At 36.8% G+C, this 22500-nt stretch overlaps 2 protein-coding genes and 1 long non-coding RNA gene across 6 annotated transcripts in view; 2 read left to right on the top strand and 1 right to left on the bottom strand.

The window, feature by feature from the left end:
* Nucleotides 1-3705, top strand: part of LOC137638287 (uncharacterized) — a 378186-nt gene extending 374481 nt beyond the window's left edge. Inside the window, exons 1-4 of one of the 3 annotated variants that reach the window (XM_068370354.1) lie at nucleotides 1-526; nucleotides 2020-2179; nucleotides 2737-2946; nucleotides 3678-3705. The exon at nucleotides 1-526 is cut by the window's left edge and continues 164 nt beyond it. In XM_068370354.1, the coding sequence (XP_068226455.1) occupies nucleotides 523-526; nucleotides 2020-2179; nucleotides 2737-2946; nucleotides 3678-3684 (381 nt within the window). In that variant the 5' untranslated portion in view covers nucleotides 1-522 and the 3' untranslated portion in view covers nucleotides 3685-3705. Of the gene's footprint in view, nucleotides 527-1171; nucleotides 1683-2019; nucleotides 2180-2736; nucleotides 2947-3677 lie in introns of those variants that run through there. The other 2 variants (XR_011043995.1, XR_011043994.1) reach the window with 2 other exon arrangements.
* LOC137638285 (uncharacterized) overlaps nucleotides 1-22500 on the bottom strand; it is a 302371-nt gene that overhangs the window by 79225 nt on the left and 200646 nt on the right. The gene's annotated exons all lie outside the window — the stretch shown is intronic.
* On the top strand, nucleotides 6433-11589 carry LOC137638282 (uncharacterized). Of its 2 annotated transcripts, XR_011043990.1 has the most exons (5): nucleotides 6433-6797; nucleotides 7099-7207; nucleotides 7722-7886; nucleotides 8290-8451; nucleotides 10151-11589. It is a non-coding gene; the product is annotated as an uncharacterized lncRNA (long non-coding RNA). The 2 variants fall into 2 exon arrangements; XR_011043991.1 differs by lacking the exon at nucleotides 7099-7207 and having other exon boundaries at nucleotides 6435-6797.

Below are 22500 nucleotides of genomic sequence, written 5' to 3'. Positions count from 1 at the left end.
CACCTACAAAGATCTTTGAAATGCTTCTTGGAGGGAGTCTTCCTGAAAACCTTCACAAATATCAAAATATGCTGATACAGATGATCAGCTTATTCCATGTGGGTGACGGGGACGAGATGAAGGTGTCAGAAGAGGCCAAGATTGAGGCACTGGAACTCCTAGTAAGGTCGGGAGTGAACGACGCAGACTCCTTGCTAAGAGTCTTGAAGAAAATCAAATGGGATCATACTTCTTTAAGATGGATAGCACAGAGGTTCAAGTTGTTTGAGAGGAACACCATTATTGAAGATCATACAATTGATGTGTACATTGCCCTCCTTAGAGCCACAGATCCCCTTCTCCCAAACAGAGAGGAAATTGAAATTACACTATACCTTCATGAAACTAATGGGTTAGTTGAACTGCAAAGACAACTTTGCCGGCATCTCATCAACCCATCAAGAATAGAGCTATGGGAACATTTATTCGGAGATTCAGAGCCGACCGTAGAAGAGAGAGAGTCAATCAAGAATCTACTCACAAATGAGTAAGTTATTAATATTTCACAGTTATTTTGAATATTGCAAGATACCATAATAATCAAATATCTTTGTGACAATACACTGGTGCATGATCATACATACAAACATATGCACATGCACACATATATAGGCCAACTGATAGAGAGAGAGAGAGAGAGAGAGAGAGAGAGAGAGAGAGAGAGAGAGAGAGAACCCATAATCTTTGGATTAACAATCAACTTTAGTCTTTAAACAATATATTTTATATTGTCAGTATCATCATTATCATCATTGTCACAATTAGTCTCAAAATAAGTCGGCTAAACATAAAAAAGTCCCGATTTTAATTTCTCATTTTTCGTTGATAATAATTTCCATGTTTTACGAATTTTTTTTTTTTTTTTTTACTTTTCGTCATCATCATCATCATCATCATCATCATCAACTTGATAATAAAATTCCCAATCAAATCCAATAACTATTTTTTTCTTTTCTTTTCTTCTCTTTGGAACAGTTGTATGGTATACCAAGGCATCTGGGACCCAACGTTCCAAATTCCTCCAAATATTAGGAGCCTTTATGTCAATCTCGAGATCTTTGGATTTTGGTAAGAATTTTCTCTGTTTTTTTTTTTTTCCTCTGAGTGACATTATAATACCTCGCCTCCTTTCCCTCATCCTGTCATTCATTGTGAATATCGTTGTCATTATTATCAATAACATCATTATTATCAACATTATTACTCTATAGATGTAGAACATTATATTCAGAGGTCTCAGTCAGGTTTTATTTTTACAAAAAGGGAAATATTGTTTTCATCTGATTTTTAGTTGATATAAAAGCTTTCAATGTTAAGTTTTAATTTATTTCCTTCCATATATTAAAAGGAAATGTCTCATTTCTATGGCGTTGATTTCACTAATAATGAGAGAAATGAATCATAGTGATCATGATTGCAATGAATAGGAAACTGATATCGGCATCAGTCATAGTCAAAGGCTGCTCCTGACTCCGCCTCCTTCCCGCGCTGATTGGTTCTCTACAAGGATGTGGGCGGAGTTACCAGAACGGGAGAACTAATCAGAAAAGGGGATTTGAAAACGTTTCTTTTGACCAACGATATCGGGACAATAGTAGGAAGCTGAGTTGTTATTGGCTGAGGTGATTTGGACAGTGAATAATGTGAGGGTTTCATGAGGAGACTGATGACATACTTTATGCGAGCCGCTGCAATGCTCGCATGTACACACACACACACACACGTATTGACTCCAACACGCACATGCAAACGTACACACACACAGAAACACACACACACGCAAACGCACACACTACCGCAACCTCATTGCTCTACTGTTTTTAGTTCTTTTGCCTCTAAATTCGTTGCTGCAGTTATTATTATTATTATTCCCATTTGACCTTTTCCTTTAGAATCTTAAGAAAGAAACACATAGAAAATGTTCAGTTTTGATAATCCTTTTTCTCAACGTTCTTCTTCTTCTACTTCTTTCTCTTTCAGGTATTCACTTCAGTGTCAACGACGTCAGCAGCGTCAGTCGCCCCATCCCTTTCTTGGAGAAGGATCCAGGTGTCTATGTCTCTGTCAGGGACGTCAAGGAAGAAGACATCGAAAAGGTTGGGGACATCCTTCGGACATTGCAACCACAGGATGCAAGGAGGTGAGGAGACATCATTCCTTAAGAGAGAGAAAGAGAGAGAGAGAGAGAGAGTACTATTATTATTATTATTATTATTATTATTATTATTATCCAATCTAGTGATATATATATATATATATATATATATACATGTGTGTATATCTATTTTGGACTGGACATAGGCCTATTTTCTTAGAGAATTAAGTAAACTCAATAATGATAAATATAATAAAAAAGATATTATTAATTATAGAAATGGAAAAGATTTTTATTTATTTCTACACTTTTTCCATTGTTATTGAAGTATTTACTTTTATTCACAATTTACATAAAATTTTGGGTCATGAATAATAACTATATATAAACAATTTCAATACTGTGTGTGTTCAATTGCGAGTGTGTGTGCGTGTGTGCGTATGCGTGTATATGTCTGAATGCACTTGTCCATCTTAACAAAACAAGATAACAATAAAAGCATAAAATGGGTAAGAAATGTGGGTGACATCATTTCCTTTCTTTTTCTTTTCATTTCCTTTCATTTCATCCCATTTTCTTCCTTTCTTTCTTCTTCCCAACAGATCGTTTGGGTCAATCAAGTTTCCTCTGTGTTCCCTGGGGAGGACGAGGAGCCCTGAGGTCATCCTCAGACTCCTCGCCTCCTTGAAGGGAGTCAGGGTGAAATACTACATCGAGTTCCCAAAAGATGAACGACCAGATGACGAAGCCTTACGCAGAGAGATGGATCTTAAGGCAAAGGAATCCACCGGATGTAGAGAAGGTATCCATTGGTAAGTTTGTTTCTTCTTTTTATACTTCTTCTTCTTGTTCTTCATGGGTGTTGTATGATCTCTCTCTCTCTCTCTCTCTCTCTCTCTCTCTCTCTCTCTCACCAACGTTCCAAACCTTTCAGCAGGTGACGAGCCAGGATAAGTAAACTGTATTCACTATAGACCTAGTTTCAAAATTGATATTTCTTTAAGATTAAAGTTTTGCTTTTTAATTATTAGTTATGATTCTTAAGAAGATATATATATATTATACATATATACATATGTATATATATATATATATATATATATATAGAGAGAGAGAGAGAGAGAGAGCGAGAGAGAGCGAGAGAGAGCGAGAGAGAGAGAGAGAGTTGATATGTATAGCAATTTCCATCTCATTATTATCTCCTGTTATCTCTAATTATTTTGTTCGTTATCATTTGATCAGAAACTTCAATCATGTGTGTTTGCATCTTAGTATTTCATGTTCCCTTCAATTATCTCCTCATTACCTTTTCCTCTCATCATATTCATCTTCTGCCTTTCCTTTATTATCATTATTACATCTTTCTATAATGAATAGAATAATCTTCGCCCACGTTTACTTCATTAACTTTGGGGTTTATTCATTGCATTTATTCAAAGTGTATTTCGTAATGGTGTGGTCTTCTTCCTTCATTATTATTATTATTATTATTATTATTATTATTATTATTATTATTATTATTGTTTATTTCTTTATTCGACAGGGTATGAAGAATAAAAATAGAAGAAATGGAGAACAAAAAGGAACAAAAAGAAGTTCTTCAAGCAAGTGTCACAGCTTCCAAAATCTAATTCATATCCTTGATTAATGTTTTTTCTTAATGGTTAGAATATATAGATCACTTCCAGATTATAAAGGTCATTGTAATATATATATATATATATATATATATATATATGAATATATATATATATATATATATATGATATAAATATAAATATTGATATAAATATAAATATATAAATGTATCAATTTTCAGGGAATTTTTAATATTTCTTCATGACAACCATTTGTTTTTGGGAACTGTATTTAATTGTCAACTTTTATTGTTATGTTTATAATGATTAGATTATAAAATTCACTTTCTGATTATAAAGTTCAGTTCTGTAAGGGAATTTTATAAATCTATATATCTATCTATTATTCTATATATATATATATATATATGTGTGTGTGTGTGTGTGTGTGTGTGTGTGTGTGTGTGTTTAATCATGTCTCAGACATCTACTTGACAATAACAAATGTTAGGGAAAGTTGAACATCTTTTCATAAAAACCTATTTTTAGGAAACTTTTAATATTATGGTTATTGTTATATTCAATCTGTTGTTTGTTCTATTCACTTATATCTATTTTCAGAAATTTGCTTTTGTTTAATCATTTCAATGCAACTTTTTTTTTTTTTTTTTTTTTGAAGTGACAAAGTAGTACTTGACTTATATCATGTCATATTCTTAGCAAAATGCTGCAAGACTTGAATGTACTAAGAATCACTAAAAAATTGTCTAACATCTATTCATGACAATCAAGTCTTGCTGATGATAGTAGAGGCGATGGTAGGTAATAAGTAACAGTGGAAATCATCATAAATAAATCTCTGAATGAAACAAATGTTGTTTTTATCACCTTTAACGTTTTATTTTTCAATAGTTGCCTACATTGATAACGTCTGTAAAGCACCAGCTCTTCAGCAAGAAGTCTCTTCTCTCTCTCTCTCTCTCTCTCTCTCTCTCTCTCTCTGGAGGTGAATGAAGACAACAATCCTACCCAAGTCCTTCAAAGGACTCATATCATGCAACAAAAAAGCAATGAGAAAAAAGGACCTTAAAACTTTTCAAACAGGTGAGTTCTTTGTGAAATCTCTTGTTCTGTATTTGATTAGTTTGAACATGAAAGTAAACTTATCAGAAAGTATAACTTTTTCTTTGGATGTACATGTTAAAATGGACCAGTTTTGCTTTTAAAGAATCATATCATCATAGGTAGTCAATTTAGTTTTGCAATTAAGGATCAAAGTAAAGGATTATCTATCACACTAAGCTTTTTATTGCAAAGATTGACCTTTGTAATGGCCTCATATACTGATGCTGTTTCCTATTGCAGATCAGATGAACTGATACAACAGAAGACTGACTGACAGACTGACTGACTGACTGACTGACTGTTTGCGCAGGGATATAGTTCCTCGTCATCTGCTGGACCTCAGAGAAGCTGATATGTTAGGCCAGCGTCCGTCAGACCCATGGAATGTAATTCTTATCAGAAAATGGAGGAAGGCAGGACTGAAGCTGACATTGGAGAAGAGAATAATAAGATGAGGTAGGATTTTCAGGGTTATAATTTTGAGTTAAAGTTCTTAAAGCATTGTATGAAATGGTTATGATAAGGAGTTACTTCTTTTAATCAATTGAATGAAAATGTAAGATTTGTAGTTTTTGCTCTTAATGAAAGAAATAGAAAGAGTAATATTTGGAATTACTCTTTTAATAAACTGAATGAGAAAAGTAACATTAATATTCAGTCCTTTTATTCATGTTGAATATAAGTTTCCAAAAAAATATATACGATTAGACTTATTTTAGAATATTTTCATGTTTTTTTTTTTATTTTACACAATGAAATATAAGTTTTGACTCTGTAAAATCTTTAGATAATAATTGTAAAGGTACCTACTTATAATGGTTTTAAGACATTGCATTTATTTCACCAATTCATCATTGACCATTAAGTAAGAGGCATTTGATAATTCTGTTTTCCAAAATAACTATTTTTGTATGTTTATTGTAAGTTTGTAAGGAAATGATTAAGTGACGAGCTTCTCTTCCGGAATTCCTCCCTCTAATATTGCTTGCATCAGCACTATAGAGAAAGGTCATTCGAACATCTCCCTGCTCTCAGCGAGTCTTTCCTTGCAAATTCCTTAGTTACTCCTTGCCTAGAGGATCAGATGCCAGGATCAAAAAGGGAAGCTCCAAACCATGGCTGGTGGAACGAGTTCCCCAGCATACTCTTTCTATAGCACCTCTCCTCACCTCAGGTTTTTATTTTGAGGGTTGGGCACGCTGAGTCCAGCCAACACCTGGACGGAAGTAAATAGTTTCTCTTAACGAAATTGCAGACATTTTCTGAATTGAGGAACCAGAATGTGACATCAGGGAGTAGCATCAAGACAGGTCTTCAATGCTTATCTCGGATTGAGGGCGGTAATTACTTAATCATTCCTTAACTTAGACCTTCTCTGGAGTCCTCTTCTTCCTCTTATTCGTATAGATCCCTTTTCTACAACTCCTTTATTTTATTCATTTTTTATCAGGCAATTGGTCCATGCAAAATCATACAAGAAGTATATCATTTTCGGTGAACCTACATAGAAAGTGTTTTTGTACAACTTCTATCCTGCTTTTAATATTATACGATAATAAATAGGTCTGTTCTGCCACTACACATTCATATTTATTTAGTTGATCCATTTTGTTGTGCGATAAAAGATCAGAGTGAAGATATATCACAACAAGATTCTTCTGATTGCAGACATTTTATCCTTTTTACAGATCAGATGAACTGGTAGAACTGAACATTGATTGACTTACTGACTGACCTACTGACGGACTGAATGACTGACTGACCTACTGACGGACTGAATGACTGTCGAACTGACTAACTGACTGACTGGTGCCCAGGGATATTGACCACTGTCATCTGCTGGACTCAAGAGAAACTGATATGTTAGACCAGCGTCGGTCAGACCCATTGAGTCAACTTCTGACGAGAGGAGAAGGAACACATAACTGAGACGGACTTTGCAGAAGAGACAAAAAGATGAGGTAAGATTTTAAGGAAAAGACTTTGGAGTTTCTACTATAAATGAATTGAAGGAAAGAAAAATACCCGTAGTTATTGTTCTTATTGAATTGAATGGAATATATAAGATTACTTTCCTTTGGGTAACTTTTGCAAAAGTTTTCTACATCATCATTATTGTTATCATTACTATTATTCATGATAAATAATATTTCTTCGAGAATCTATTACATTAAAACATTGTTAGAACCTTTTCATACCACAGTACTTTTTTGTATTTAATTTGATATTCATTTTTCCCCTTATTCTTTTTCCTGGAAATAGAACGTAATGTCTTTATTACATCATCACAAACAAAAGTGAAAGAAATTAGATGTCTCACTTCTGCAGCACAGACAGACAGACAGACAGACATGCAGAGAGGAACAATTAAGTAATTATAACCAAGGATTCCAGTCCTCTTATTTTCCAAACGTCTACAAATAACTGCAACTTAGTGTGTTGTATCTGTTTTGTCCTAAATTACGTTGTTGTTTCTGAATCATAATTAAAAGTGAAGATTAACTTATGGTTTTCAAACATTCAACTTTTGTCTTTAGAAAATAATTCTGAAAATTACCTATTATCAATAGTTTCGTTATATGGAGTCTGCTTTACTGATTTGTCTTCAGCTGTTAAGTAAGATGCATTTAACATATATTTTCTTTTCACAGTATTTCGTTCATGTTTATTATGTTTTCAGGATAAATACTGGATGAGATTCAATATCTTCATTTAGGGAGAAATAGAAGCTTTCCCCTAAGGGATTTTTGAAACATTTTTTTCTATGGGCTACAAAAGAGAGAGAGAGAGAGAGAGAGAGAGAGAGAGAGAGAGAGAGAGAGAGAGACAGAGAGAGATTGTTGCATCTCCAAATAGTGGCTAGTTCAGTACACGATTCTTTTCAGCTATATTTATCGAATTGCTAGAGCCTGTGCATGGCCGGAAGGGCCAGGCAATGTACCTAAACAACAGACATTATCTGCATTCTGGAAGTAGAGTCTGACCTCAGGGAAAATCAGGTCATCTCTCAAAGTGTTAATTCCTTCACTTCTCATCTCGGATCAATGTTGGTGAGTACCAGACACAGCCATTCCTTTACTTTGTCCTTCTCTAGAGTCATCTTCCACTTCTTTTCAGAGAGCCTCCTCTCTTCAACTTCTATATTTTTCTTAAGATTTGTTGCTGGAAGATTTGGTCAATGCACAATTATCATTTCTCCTTTTCACTTCTTGCGACAAATTCAGGAATGATAAAACTCTGAATGAAGGAGCCATTTGATTCCGGATTGTCCTTTTAAATTTAAATTTATTAATATTATTGAAATAAATATGAAATATTTCCTTTTGAACATTGTTCTATCATAAATGTAATGTGAAAACTGAAAGATAAGATCCGTTTTGATGATCCGTTCTTTAAATTGCTATTTCATATACTTTATGAGAAGTTTAGGATATCATCTTCATTTAATTGCAGATTCACATAATCAAAGAAGAGTAGTCTAGTCTCCTTGAGATGTAAGACAAGGACATTTTCTTCCCATCATATCATCTGGAATCCACTTAGGTGATTAGATCCTCTTGACTGATCAAAACTCAAGAGAACTCGCCCGATCTCCTGTTTGATCACAGTCTTGAGGTAAGTACCATTGGAGCTTAGCATTTGATCAGCAGACAAGTGAAGCGATCCAACTAATTCATATATTTACAAGTAATTATAATGAATACAAAATACTCCTCATTTCATTCATAGCACTTACACCATCTCCATAATAAAATGAGTTAATTTGTTAAGATATAAAGCTGATTTTCCTAACTGAAAATTTTCATGTATACAGAATTTATCATTTTCAACATTAACTTAAAGTAATATCTTTAGTAAGAAACTATTTTGCTGAGGCTAACATTACAATTGTAAATTAATCTTGTATCTAACATGCATATATTTTAGTTTCTCTTCCCAAAGTGGAATATAAAATTAATGAAGCCCTAAACCATACCCCTGTTGAAGATGGTGGCCCAAAGTAAATGGTGAGCAGTGAACTTGAATAATTGACTCTATTTTGAATTTTATCACTTATTTCCAGGAATAAAGAACATGCATTTTGGTACAGAACCAGCACATCAGTGTACATTTCACCGCCCCCCCCCCTCTCCAACCTTCTTTTCTGTCCACCTGTACTTGCACAATCTCAACAACAGGTCTTCAAGTCTTCTCCTATCATGTTGTGGCTGGATATCACAATAGTCTCCTCAAAACAAACTTTCTTCCATCGTAATCTTACTGCTGGACTCTTGCACAGAAGGGAAATAAAGACAAAACATAATCTTAAAACTATATTTACAGACAACAAAACACTTAAAACTAAAATCAACTGCATTCAAATGAATTTATTATCTATACCTAATCCTTAAAAGCTATAAACTTGAAACTAAACCGAACCACCAATCAAAAGAATAACCGTACTTGAAACTAATCATCAACTATACTAAAATACAGACAAAAATAATCATGACACAGAACAATAGGAAAATATATAACTGTGCTTGCGTGTACACAACCATCAAAAATAAAATACACAAATATTTGTTTATGTGTGGACCCCTTTGTCCACACAAGGGCCAACAGTCCTTTTAGCCAATGCCACAACTCTCTGCCAGACGCAATACTTGGCACAATAACTCGGTGGCAGACAGATAACTTTGTGGCAATCTTCTACACCTGCTTCACTTGATTTGGGCACTCTATATCATCACCTACATCATCATCACCAACGTCGTAATCTTACAGAACAATCAAATCAGATCTTTCAAAACAATCCAGGTCATCAACAATTGGTCAGCATTAAAAGAAATCAATTTATTATCTCCAAAGGAGCCCAAAGGAGGAATTATGGCTGCTGAAATAACAAACACTTCCACGCTGGTAAAATAATATAAAATGTATTCAGCACTCAAATCACAACTGCCTATTGCTGCAGTCAAAAAAAAAAAAAAAAAGCATTCGCCCAAGACATTCGCCACTATCCTAACCTAGCTAAAAACAAAAACAAACAACCTTATTTATACAGCCTTTCTCACACCAACCAACCATTACACTAACTACCTCTCGCTCGCTGACACACACACACACACACACACCTCTCTGCTCGTCTCTATATCCAGTCCATTCTGTAAAGTTGCGCATGCATGTTGTCATGGTAAGCCTATTTCTTAAACAATTCTTAGAACCCCTATAAATACATTCCTAAATCCATGAAGCTTTGTAATAACTTTTGATTCCTTCTCAAAGAGAAAATCAACCTTCTCGACCTAACTGTCTATGTATCTTTCCACAGGAATCTGATCCTAAGTGAGAAAAATCCACAATAGTCCAATGTTAGATTATGATAACTAGCCACTGCTGGAATAAAGGCTGATAGATGCCAAGGTTTACAGTGCCCCATGAAGGTCCTGTAGTATGAAGCCCTCCACCTGCACACTCCTGTCTTCAGCCTCCCAACTCTGTCTATGCCACATGACCTTCATTTCCCACCAGCTCAATGGGTTAAATGTGGGTCAACAAGGAAGCCAGTGCCAATTCTACCTCAATCCAAAGTACTATTGATTTGATTCTTCCTTTGCATTTGGTGAAACTCTATATCTTGATAATCATTAGAGATTTAGACATTTATCATATTTCTTTACTGGTACCAAAAGACAAGAAATTTTTCCTTCACAATGTATCTCTTTTTCAGAATATCGTAGTGCTGTATAATCTCTTTGTTATAATATTATATCAATGGCTTTCCAGGAATGATTTGTTTTTGTTTTTTAGTTGATACAGAGAATATTCATGGCCCTTATGGAAGGTATTTTTTCATCATATACTATACTTATTCCTTTCCACAGAATTGCACTTTTACTTGATATATATCAGTGCCCATATACAGTATAGTCATCTATGACATAATTTAAATGTACTGTTTTTTACGGTTTACTCATTCATGACATAATTTGAATGTGCTATTTTAACACTATATACCCATTAACGACAAAATTTGAATGTACAATTTCTTATACTGTATACCCAATAACGATATAATTAGAATGTATTATTTCTTATACTATATACTCATTCACTACATGATTTGAATGTACTATTCTTATATTATCCACCCATTCTCGACATAATTTGAATCCTGTATTCTTATACTGTATACCCATTTATGACATAATGTGGATGTACTATCTTTTATACTGTGTACCCATTTACAACATAATTTGTATGTAGTATTCTATTATTTCTATACTATACACCTATTCACAACATAATTTGAATGTACTATTTTCATACTGTACACCCATTTAGGACATTATTTGATTTACTATTTTTATACTCTTTATCCTTTAAAAACATTATTTGAATATACTATTTTCATTCTATAAACCCATTCAGGACATAATTTGAACGTACTGTTTTGTTAATAAACTATAAATTTTTAGTCCTCTGGAATATTTTTCTAATAACATATAATCTAATGTACTATGCACACCTTTCCTTGAATTCTGATTCCCACTAATGCATGCCCAGGGTATGCGATAGGCTTAATATATATTATGTGCTATTTGGAGAATATCATCTTTTTGACATTTATTCATATACAATATTAATAAATAAACTGGACTGTAATTTTTGTTGTTAATATGGATAATTTATGCATTGCAACTGATTATATAGTTCACTATTTATTTTTACCGATAGACAGAAATTTTTCTGATAATATGCTATTGTTGATACAATAAATTTCTACCTATTAATAACTGCATTCGATATGAACCTTTTATTACCATCCGAAAGGACATTAGTTAAAAGTGGTATATATAGATGGTGAGAAGGAGGGGGGGGGGAGTGATTCTTCTCTTGTAAGTGTCTTCCTTTTTTCCTTGCTGTTTCTAATCAAAAGATCTGAGTTGTTGATGTCACAGAGAAATGTGACGTTACAGCAACGGATTATGTCGTAATGTGATGGTCACTTGGTTATGACATTCTAAATGTGTTTGCATAGAATGAGGAGAAGTCCCACTTCATTGTTAGTCTCGGTAGAGGAAGGTGTGAGTTCTCTCTCTCTCTCTCTCTCTCTCTCTCTCTCTCTCTCTCTCTCTCTCTAAAATTAATTCTATTTGGATATAAATAAATTACAGGGACATAAGAAATACAAAACAACCTAAGTAAGAAAATCAGATTTTCTTCTTTCAAAAATACATTCCTGATATAGACTAACAAATTTCCAGATTAAATATGTAAGTTTATGAGTCACTTATTTCCTCTAATGTCTTATACTTCGATCTTTAACCTTTGACCTTATTGTATGTGCTTCTGATCTGTTTCTTATTTGTTGGTGTATAACAATCCATGTAAATAATGAATTTTTTTTTTTTTGAGAAGTTTTTTCTTTGGACAAACAATGTCCCCTTAATGCAGATCGACCCAGTATGGATCCCTATGACCCAGTGTGTATCTATAAATCAAAAGAATTTGAGTCTTCTTTAGAAAGGGAGCCCTTTTGTACATTAAACTACTTCACAAAGTGCCCGGTAATCTACAACAATGACATCGAAAACAACAATCATCTCAAATTTCTAAGAAGCAAAACCCCGTCCGAATTATTCTAAGCAAAAGGTACTGCATTCTATTTTTCACGTCGCTTTGAAAGATATATGAATAATTTTTTGGTTTCATCATAATTAAGTGTTGCTTACTGAAATCGGTTGGGGGTGACCTCCAACCGATTTTCAAAAGATATTCAGTAAAACATTAAGAAAATACCATTAGACCAATTTGTTATGCGGATAACTAATTTTCCCCGATAAGTCCTAGGCAGATCAAGGCTCAGTGACACGAGTTTCTGTAGCAGGCCTTTCCCAAAACATTCAATACTCAATTTTCTCTCCCCAATATCTGTGAGTATCTTTTATTTAGATTCTAATATTGTGGTGATATAGATAATAATTATTGTCAAATGCTATATGTGGTTAGGAAACCCATTGTAAGAGCTCATATAAGTAAAGTTCAAAGGGCAAATAGAACTAGAGGCATAGTATCATTACAGCAATGTGTCCTTCTCAAGTTGAAAATGCCATGTATGAACTAACACAGTCACAGCAAAAGTGTGTTGTGTGCATTTGCAATGCATTACTTACTTGAATAAAATAAAGAAAAATACAGAAATTTTTAAAATGCATTTTCTAATACCAGATTGTTTGATTATATACGTTAAAATGAATAACCAGCAGAAGCTCATATAAGTAAAGTTCAAAGGGCAAATAGAACTAGAGGCATAGTATCATTACAGCAATGTGTCCTTCTCAAGTTGAAAATGCCATGTATGAACTAACACAGTCACAGCAAAAGTGTGTTGTGTGCATTTGCAATGCATTACTTACTTGAATAAAATAAAGAAAAATACAGAAATTTTTAAAATGCATTTTCTAATACCAGATTGTTTGATTATATACGTTAAAATGAATAACCAGCAGAAGCTGGTGAGGTTATGAATAGATTGGTCTGATTTGGTCACAAAAGATAAAGCCTCCATGTTGCTAGATATAAGATAAAAGATAGCCTCATTTGTACAGTGTAATAAGTGTAAAGTTTCTAGCTATTGTTGAATTTCCAAATAGTTATCTTTAAGCACACTTTCTTTCTCTTCTACTGTGGAAAGCATTGTATCTGGGGATGCTGCACCAACACTTTCTTTCTCTTCTACTGTGGAAAGCAGTGTATCTGGGGATGCTGCACCAACACTTTCTTTCTCTTCTACTGTGGAAAGCAGTGTATCTGGGGATGCTGCACCAACACTTTCTTTCTCTTCTACTGTGGAAAGCAGTGTATCTGGGGATGCTGCACCAACACTTTCTTTCTCTTCTATTGTGGAAAGCAGTGTATCTGGGGATGCTGCACCAACACTTTCTTTCTCTTCTACTGTGGAAAGCAGTGTATCTGGGGATGCTGCACCAACACTTTCTTTCTCTTCTACTGTGGAAAGCAGTGTATCTGGGGATGCTGCACCAACACTTTCTTTCCGTCATCAGATTGCCACAATATACAGGGCTGCCAGTTCATAGACTCGTGATCTTGACTAATAGTTTCTTTAGCATACTGGATAAAATACAAAAAGTCAAGGTATTACAACATTTATATTTGTTAAATATATCTGTTTTAAACCTATTGACTATGGTATCCAGTTCAAGACTAATCCTTGTTTACAAATAAGGGCAACTAATTTGATTGTTTATTTTGTATTAGGCAATAAATAGAGGAAACGACTACTACCAACTTCTGTATCAAATCAGAAATACTGTTTCGAGGGACTGGAAATTTCTCTAGTTATTATATAACTGATACTATGTTTAAGGTTACTGGGAGTAAGATGGGAGGTAAAGTTGTTACACATCAACTTGACGGTAATTTCTTCAAGATAACTTGCCCCTGTCAGCCATTCATGGACACCAGACAGCCAATACATATCACACTCCTACTGACGTCCTTTGTGTAGTTCCAACAGATATCAAAACACAGGGAACTTATGTCATTCATATAAAAGAAGGCATAATAGTCACTGCATTTGTCTGCATTTGTTGTTTTCATTGATTACCATGAGAGAGGTCCGAATTGCCTTAAAACAAGGACTGCATCTACTAAAATACTTACTTATTAGGGCAAGGTAGTAGAACACCAACCTATGTCTAGAAATCCCCTCATAAAAATTCCATTTTATAATAGAGAGAGAGAGAGAGTGCAAAATGTGCCCACAAACACTACACATATGCCCACATAGGGTATACTCATAAATCCTCAAATCAGAAATTAAGTGACACATTTGTCACATAAACATTTGGAGACCTCTAATGTAGGAGAACACTAACTTGGGAGTAAGAAAACATCGACCATTGTTTTTGAAGGTCATAAAAACTAGAAATATTGATACAAAAACTTATATTTGAGCAAAATAATATTATAATATATGCATTTAAGTATATATCTTAACTTTTAGGCTACTGCAGGTTCATAAGTGTTTATTGAATACATTCAGAAGTGGTTAAATTTTAATCAAGTCAGTCTGTCTCTTGGTGACACCCTTGGTGGTTACCAAACTCTCTTAAACTGTCCTGGTAGGGAAAAGAAAGTTGTTTTGGGAGAGAACTGACTTCGTACACTGGAATGGAAGATTAACCTCCTGTTCTCCATGAAGGTCAAGACCTGGGAATTATGGCACACCAATACGTCCACCTTCATTCCCTCTTCAAGTTTCAGCTCAACCAAAACAGAGCTTTTTATCCAAAAAAAAATTATAATAATAAATAAATAAAAAAAAATGCACTGAAACAAAACAAAGCAAAACATGTGTATAAAGGGAAAAAAGACGTAAAGAAAGAAAAAGGAATAGGGTAAGAACTGAAAGTACTTGGGTAGAATACAAAACTGCTACGGGTCAATATAGCTACCTACTAAGAAGAAAAAAAAATGTGAATACTATAAGAGAAAGATCCTCGAAGCAACAACAGACATAAATAAGTTATATCGTCTTCTGAATGATATAAAGGGAAATGTAAAAGAAAAGAAGCTACCTGATGGAAACAGTGACCAGGAACTAACAAACAATTTTCTAGTATTCTTTAAAAATAAAATTGAAAATATAATCAGGTCATTTGTAAATACTTAACATCAGATTAATGATACACCAGGCACACAGACAAAATTAATACGATTTAACTACATGACACAAGATGACATCACCAGAATTATCAAGAGAGCAAAGAAAACAAAATACGCGATCGATCCTATGCCAATATCTGAAGTAATTGGAGAGAGAGACTTTTCTAGTCTAGCCAAAATAATAATGAGAATAGAAAATGCAAGCATTGATGAATGTAAGTTTCCTAAATCTGAGAAAATGGCTATACAGTAGTCACATCAGTTCTGAAAAATGCACTGGACTACCAGGAATTAAGCTCATATATACCTATTTCAAATCTATCCTTTGTCTCAAAAGTGCTTGAATATGTAATTCTTGAACAACTAGTCAGTCACTTAGAAGTAATAGAAGCTTTGCCTGAAAACCATTCTGCTTACAGAAAACTATACTCTACGGAGACAGCCATCTGCTCTGTTGTAAATGTTATGCTTGAAATGATGGATGAAGATAAATGAGGTATCTTAATACTGTTCGATCTCAGTGCTGCTTTTGATAGAGTTGTGCATGAACTGCTACTAAATGATCTACGGTCCATCGGCGTTGAAGATCAAGCCTTCGAATACCTGAAAGACTACTTGGTTGGTAGAAATTACTGTGTACAAATTGGAAACTCTTATTCATCATATGAACCCTTAAACAGAGGGGCACCACAGGGGAGTGTACTTAGCCCAATCTTACTCTGCATCTATACATTGGTCTATTGAAAATGCTACAAAGGCATGGCGTGAAGTTTAAACTATTTGCAGATGACGCAATTTTACTTCTCCATAAATGATATAGATGACACTACTAAAACTCTAAACCGAATCCTTGATAGTGTTAGAGAATGGATGACATTTTAACAACTAAAATTAAATAAGAACAAAACTGAATTCATGGTGGTGGGCAAGAGAAACAGCGTGAGAAACTTAGGTGATATTCAAATGAACATAAATAATGACTCGGTGCCGATATCTAGTAAAGTTCGAGATCTAGGTGTATTTCTTGACAGGTTACTGTCTCTAAATACCCAAATAAATAATGTAATAAAATCTGCTTGTTATTATCTAAGAAATATTGCGTTTATAAAAAAATGTACCTGGACGAAAATTTTGTTAAGAAACTTGTGATAAACTGTGTTATTACCAGGATTGACTACTGCAACTCTACCTGCTACAATTTACCAAAAGTGCAACTTAAGAAACTGCAAAACATAATAAACAGAGGAGCAAGACTGATAAAAGGTGTCCCACCAAGAGAAAGGATCACCCCTATACTAATCGATTTACGCTGGCTGCCGATTAAAGCGAGAATTGAATTTAAAATACTGTATGTACAATAACCCACTACGTTATCAGAACCGGTCGTTCAAAATACTTAAAGAGAATTGCTACATATTGCGCAGCCAACAAATCGTGTCGACACGAGAATAGTTACAGATGGCTTCAAACTGTTGGAACCTAGATTTATGTCTACTTCAGGCTCCAGAGCCATTAAATATACAGCCCCGAGACTATATAATAAGCTCCCACGAAACATTCGAACGATTGAAGACATTAAGGCTTTCAAGAGGAAACTGAAGACTTTCTTATTTCAACAGTCATACAACAGTGACGATTTAACAGTAAATGAACAATACGCGATATGAAACGTTAAATACTGTGAACGAACAAGATAAAACGTCAGTGGAGGTCCTGTAGAGAGTGGGGTTCCCCTGTTGTATGGGACCTAGAGGTCCTGTAGAGAGTGGGGTTCCCCTGTTGTATGGGACCTAGAGGTCCTGTAGAGAGTGGGGTTCCCCTGTTGTATGGGACCTAGAGGTCCTGTAGAGAGTGGGGTTCTCCAGGCTGTATGGGACCGGAAAAGCAGCCATCAAAGTAAGTATGTATGCAACTCTTAATTCTGTCTTGGTATGGAAGCAGTTATGTACATATGTGTGTCCATTAGATTAGTGGCAACCAAGTGTTTAATAATATGGATTTTTTTTCCTTTTCATTTTATGATTAGCTTGTACTTTTTGTGTTTTATAATTCAAATTTTTTATTTTTTTTTTCAAACGTTTAATGAAACTTTAGCGAAATACGGACTCGTTTGTCCTAGTGTCTTTTTGCCTTTTTTTTTCACCACTATTGAGAGGGGTCCTTTTCCAGCTCTTTTGGGGGCCCTGGAAGGTGATTACTGGGGATAGTCTTTTTTTTAATACTCTCTCTCTCTCTCTCTCTCTCTCTCTCTCTCTCTCTCTCTCTCTCTCTCTCTCTCTCTCTCTCTCTCTCTGTTGTAAATGGTGTCTTGGCCAGGACGATGAACTAATTCCTAAATCATAATGGAGTGATCACTTTGAATAGGACAGAATATTTTGTTCGTATTCATCAAATTGCGTTCATTCTTAATTCATTTGCATTTCCTTGTCTGTAGTAGGGACTGGCTCGGATGGTACAGAGGGGGACAAGTGCTGTCCACACCAACTCTATTTGGGTTGATAGTAGAGAGGTGGAAGGACCAGTGATATACATTTGTGTCTTTCCAGACTTTTTCTCTTCCTTTCTCCGGTGTTGTTTCTAACGTCATGATGCAACATTTTCTCTAGCACAGAATTGCCACCCGGTATCTCTCTCTCTCTCTCTCTCTCTCTCTCTCTCTCTGTTTAGATTATAAGGTGAAAAGCGTCTGTTAATGTATTTAAATGTAAACCTTGTAAAGCCGTACCGTGGATTCCATGCAAGTTGTTCCCTAGGTAGTGGCCAAGTAACATCAGTGCACATCACACAACACGCGGTGCACTGTAAGCGTTATTTTGGAAGTTTGCAGTGTTCCCTATACATCCATCTATTTCATATCAGTTCTTGCAGTCTAATTTCCTTCTTAGTCTCCAATCTCTTCTTAACTTTTAACCTGAATGGCCTCATAGGACCCAGCGCTGGACTAGATAGCCTAAATCCATAAATTGAATCCATATAGGAAACGTCCCTGCCAGGTTATCTGCTAGACTGGGGTTCGAGACACATGCAAGCTCAATAGTTTTTTTATAGTGTCTGTAACCTCATCATACTTGTGAGCTAAGGATGGGGGATTGGGGGAGCCTATCTGTTGAGTCATAAGCAGCCATTGCCTGGCCATCCCTGGTTCTAGCCTGGGGTGGAGAAGGGATTCGGATGCTGATCGTATGTAGGCTATAGATGGTCTGTCTCTGGGGCATTATCACTGCCCCTTGTCTCTGCCATTCATGAGCGACCATCAAGCTTTTAAAAGGTTTGTTTAAAGGCTGCTCATGAATGGAAGGGGCAAGGGACGACAATGCCCTAGAGACTGATCATTTACACACATGATAAGCGCCCAGGTTCCCTCTCCACCCAAGCTAGGACCAAGGGGGGCCAGGTAATGGCTGCTGATGACTCATCAGATAGACCTAGAGGTTCCCCCAATCCCCCATCCTTATCTCACAATTATAGTGAATCTGCAGTGACCAAAGGAACTAATGAGTTTGAGCGGGACTCGAACCCCAGACTGGCGTTCATCTGTCATGGACGCCACCACAACCTTTAAACCTTTAAAGTTATCGAAGACGTAAGTTTATGGATTCATGTTTTTTGCAATATGCAATTCGAAACCTTTTTAATTTTCATAAGGAAAGGGAAAGAGCTCAATTAATCAACTCTTTGTATTCGGTGTTTTAGACCTGTAAGAATTATAGGCCGCGAATGGTAGTTATTGATAAATTTTCAGCTTTTTGCTTTATTCACACTTCAAAGATTTTATGAATATCGCCTCTGTGCAATGGTTCATTAAGGTCAGAATGTAAAGGATAACTTTCATTTTTGGCAATTTAGTATTTCCGGACTACAGTATTTTTGATTATAGGGAGTTTCAGGCTTTTTGAGAGAGAGAGAGAGAGAGAGAGAGAGAGAGAGAGAGAGAGAGAGAGAGAGAGAGAGAGAGAGATTCATGTAATAACATTAGACAGTTCCACCCTAAATTATAAAATTCTTTTACGCCTTTGTTATACAGGAATTAGTTTCACCACAAACCCGTCAACGTGAAGTGTTAGGGTGAATGACTTGATGTGTATTTCTATGTTAAGGAAAATTTCGTTAATGTTTTTATGCTTTTCATAGATGTAATACCTCCAGTTATCACTTTCTCTTCCAGCCTTTTTGTCCAACATTGGAGTTTCACTCTGACACAGAATGGCCTCTTCTTGCCAAGTACAGGGCCTTTGGCCAAAATTCTCTAGGTCGTTATGACCTCCCCACGGTCCAGATATATCTGGGCCTTGGTACTCCCCAACCCCGCCAGCCCAAATTCCATCAGTCAAAATACTGGTTGATATTCCAACTGTGTGAGATATCGTAGGTCTTTCCAAGGTGAGTTTTGATGCCCCCCCCCCCTTTCTCTCTCTCTCTCTCTCTCTCTCTCTCTCTCTCTCTCTCTCTCTCTCTCTCTCTCTCTCTCTCTCCGACCGAATCGGTTTGTTCTGTTAACGTGTCATGAGCAAGTTCAAGTTCCCTGTCTTCTGCCTTGTAAACAATCGTAATGTGTGCGTGTTCAGGTTTAGGTCTTCGTCAGAGTCATTGAGTTGTTATTTTTAATTAAGAGGATAAAAAAGATAACTTTGTTGGGTTTAGTTTAAAGTTGAATAAGATACTTATTTCCCCCTAAGCTGTCCCAGTGCTGTCTTTCACAGTGTGCCTTACGTACGTTCTGTATGTTTTATAAAACCCACCACGGCAAATCCTTCCCATGTCATCCAATAAGCACATCTTTCTCTCTCTCTCTCTCTCTCTCTCTCTCTCTCTGGTACTGGTAGTTCTAAATTGACGTATATTTGAGCAGTAGATTAACTACCAAGTTATAACTCGACTGTTGTGGGTCGCGAGAGTGGTTCATCCTTTTCAAAGGCTGTATTATAGTTTTTTATTGTGACGGTGCCGAGAGAGGGTGTGAACTCAAAGGCAGATTGGAAACGACTGAGTTATATTATTGTGGAACATTCTCCTTATATACAAAACCTCAAGGCAACAGGACATAACAAGTTCACAAGACAGACAATATTCAGAGCAAAACAGCAGACATGAATTTTCATGTTCGTTTGAGTGCGAGGGAAGAGCGAAGATACAAGCATATTATATACAAAAGGAATTATGTACAATTGTGTGACACACGGTTGGTACATGGCTCCCCCCCTAAAAATGACATACTGTACATGTTAAATAGGGTGCCCTGATCTAGAGAGGCGAACTGTAGGCGGGTCATCTGGCAGAAGATAAGCAGGTTTTAGACGATCAATGGAGACCCAGTCTTCTTTGCCCCGAATGTTTAGGAGGAATGCTTTCGGACTGCGTCGGATCACAAGGAAAGGGCCTGTGTAAGGGGGGCGTTAGTGGTGGCTTGCTGGTGTCGTTGCGCAGGAAGACGTGCGTTGCAGAGTGCAAGTCCGTTGGTATGTGATGCTTCGCTGGGGGCTTGTAAGTCTGGCGGCACGGAGTAAATTTTCCCACGACATAACGTATGCGCTGGAGATCGTCAGAGGAGGTTGTAGAAGGAAAAAACTCGGCAGGGACGACCAACGGGTCGCCATACACCATTTCGGCTGCCGAGACGTCGAGGGCGTCTTTAGGAGTGGTCCTTAGTCCAAGGAGGACCCAGGGAAGCTGAGTAAACCAGTTGCGATCCTTGCAGCGGGACATCAAAGCTGCTTTGAGGGTGCGATGAAAACGTTCAACCATTCCATTGGCAGCGGGGTTGTAGGCCGTTGTCTGATGTAGGGTGATGCCCAGGAGATTCGCTAATGACGTCCATAATTGAGAGGTGAAAGTGGTTCCCCTGTCAGAAGTAATATGCTCAGGGATAGCGAATCTTGAAATCCATCCAGAGAGTAAGGCAGATGTACATGAGGCGGACGTTGCAGTTTCCATGGGAATGGCTTCAGGCCAACGAGTGGAGCGGTCGATGACGGTAAACAGGTAACGATGTCCTTGTGATGTGGGTAGGGGGCCTACAACGTCGACGTGAATGTGTGCGAAACGACGCTGAGGTTGAGGAAAGGTGCCCACTCCTGAATCCGTGTGTCGATGTACTTTGGAGGTTTGGCAAGAAGTACAGGCACGAACCCAATCCTTAGCATCCTTAGAAATGCCGTGCCAAATGAACTTTGCCTTCAGCAGCTGTGCAGTAGAACGGCACGAAGGATGTGAAAGGCCGTGGATGAAATCAAACACCTGTCGGCGCATGGGAGCAGGAATCCAAGGTCGCGGTCTACCAGTACTGACGTCACAGAGGAGGGTGGTGTTGGAGTCTTCGAGAGGAAAATCCTCCCAACGGAGGGACGTGCAGGATGTCCTACAAGCTTGATACTCTGGATCCTGTCGTTGGGCTTCAGCCAGGGCGTTGTAATCTAATCCCAGCTGAACGGCACCCAACGTGTTTCTTGACAGGGCATCGGCAACGGGATTCATTTTCCCAGGGACGTATTGGAGGGTGCAATTGTATTCAGCCACGGCGGAGAGATGTCGGCGTTGACGGGCGAACCAGGCGTCAGACTGTCGAGTGAAGGCGTGCACCAGAAGCATGTGGTCTGTGCGAATGACGAAGGGTGTACCTTCTAAGAAATGGCGAAAGTGACGGACAGCCAAGTGCACCGCCAGCAATTCTCGATCGAAGGTAGAATAACCCGATTCTGCCTTGGACAGTTTTCTGCTGAAGAAGGCCAATGGGCGGGGCGAGCCTTTGACCACCTGCTCGAGTACTGCACCAATGAGACGTTGAAACGTTGCCCCAGCATTACGAAGGCCAAAACAAGAGTAATTGAAGGTTTATGTGCCAAACGGAGTGGTGATGGCGGTCTTGGGGATGTCTTCTGGGTTCATAGGCACCTGATAATACCCCTTCAGGGGGTCGAGCGTAGAGAAAACCTTCGCTTTGTGCAGGTAGGAGGTTACATCGGCAATGTTAGGGAGGGGGTAGTGATCCGGTTC

The sequence above is a fragment of the Palaemon carinicauda genome, chromosome 3, assembly GCF_036898095.1.
Source record: "Palaemon carinicauda isolate YSFRI2023 chromosome 3, ASM3689809v2, whole genome shotgun sequence".
NCBI classification, from domain to species: Eukaryota; Metazoa; Arthropoda; class Malacostraca; order Decapoda; family Palaemonidae; genus Palaemon; species Palaemon carinicauda.
Note: the sequence above shows the minus strand (reverse complement) of the source record. Positions and strands in the feature narration are given on the sequence as shown.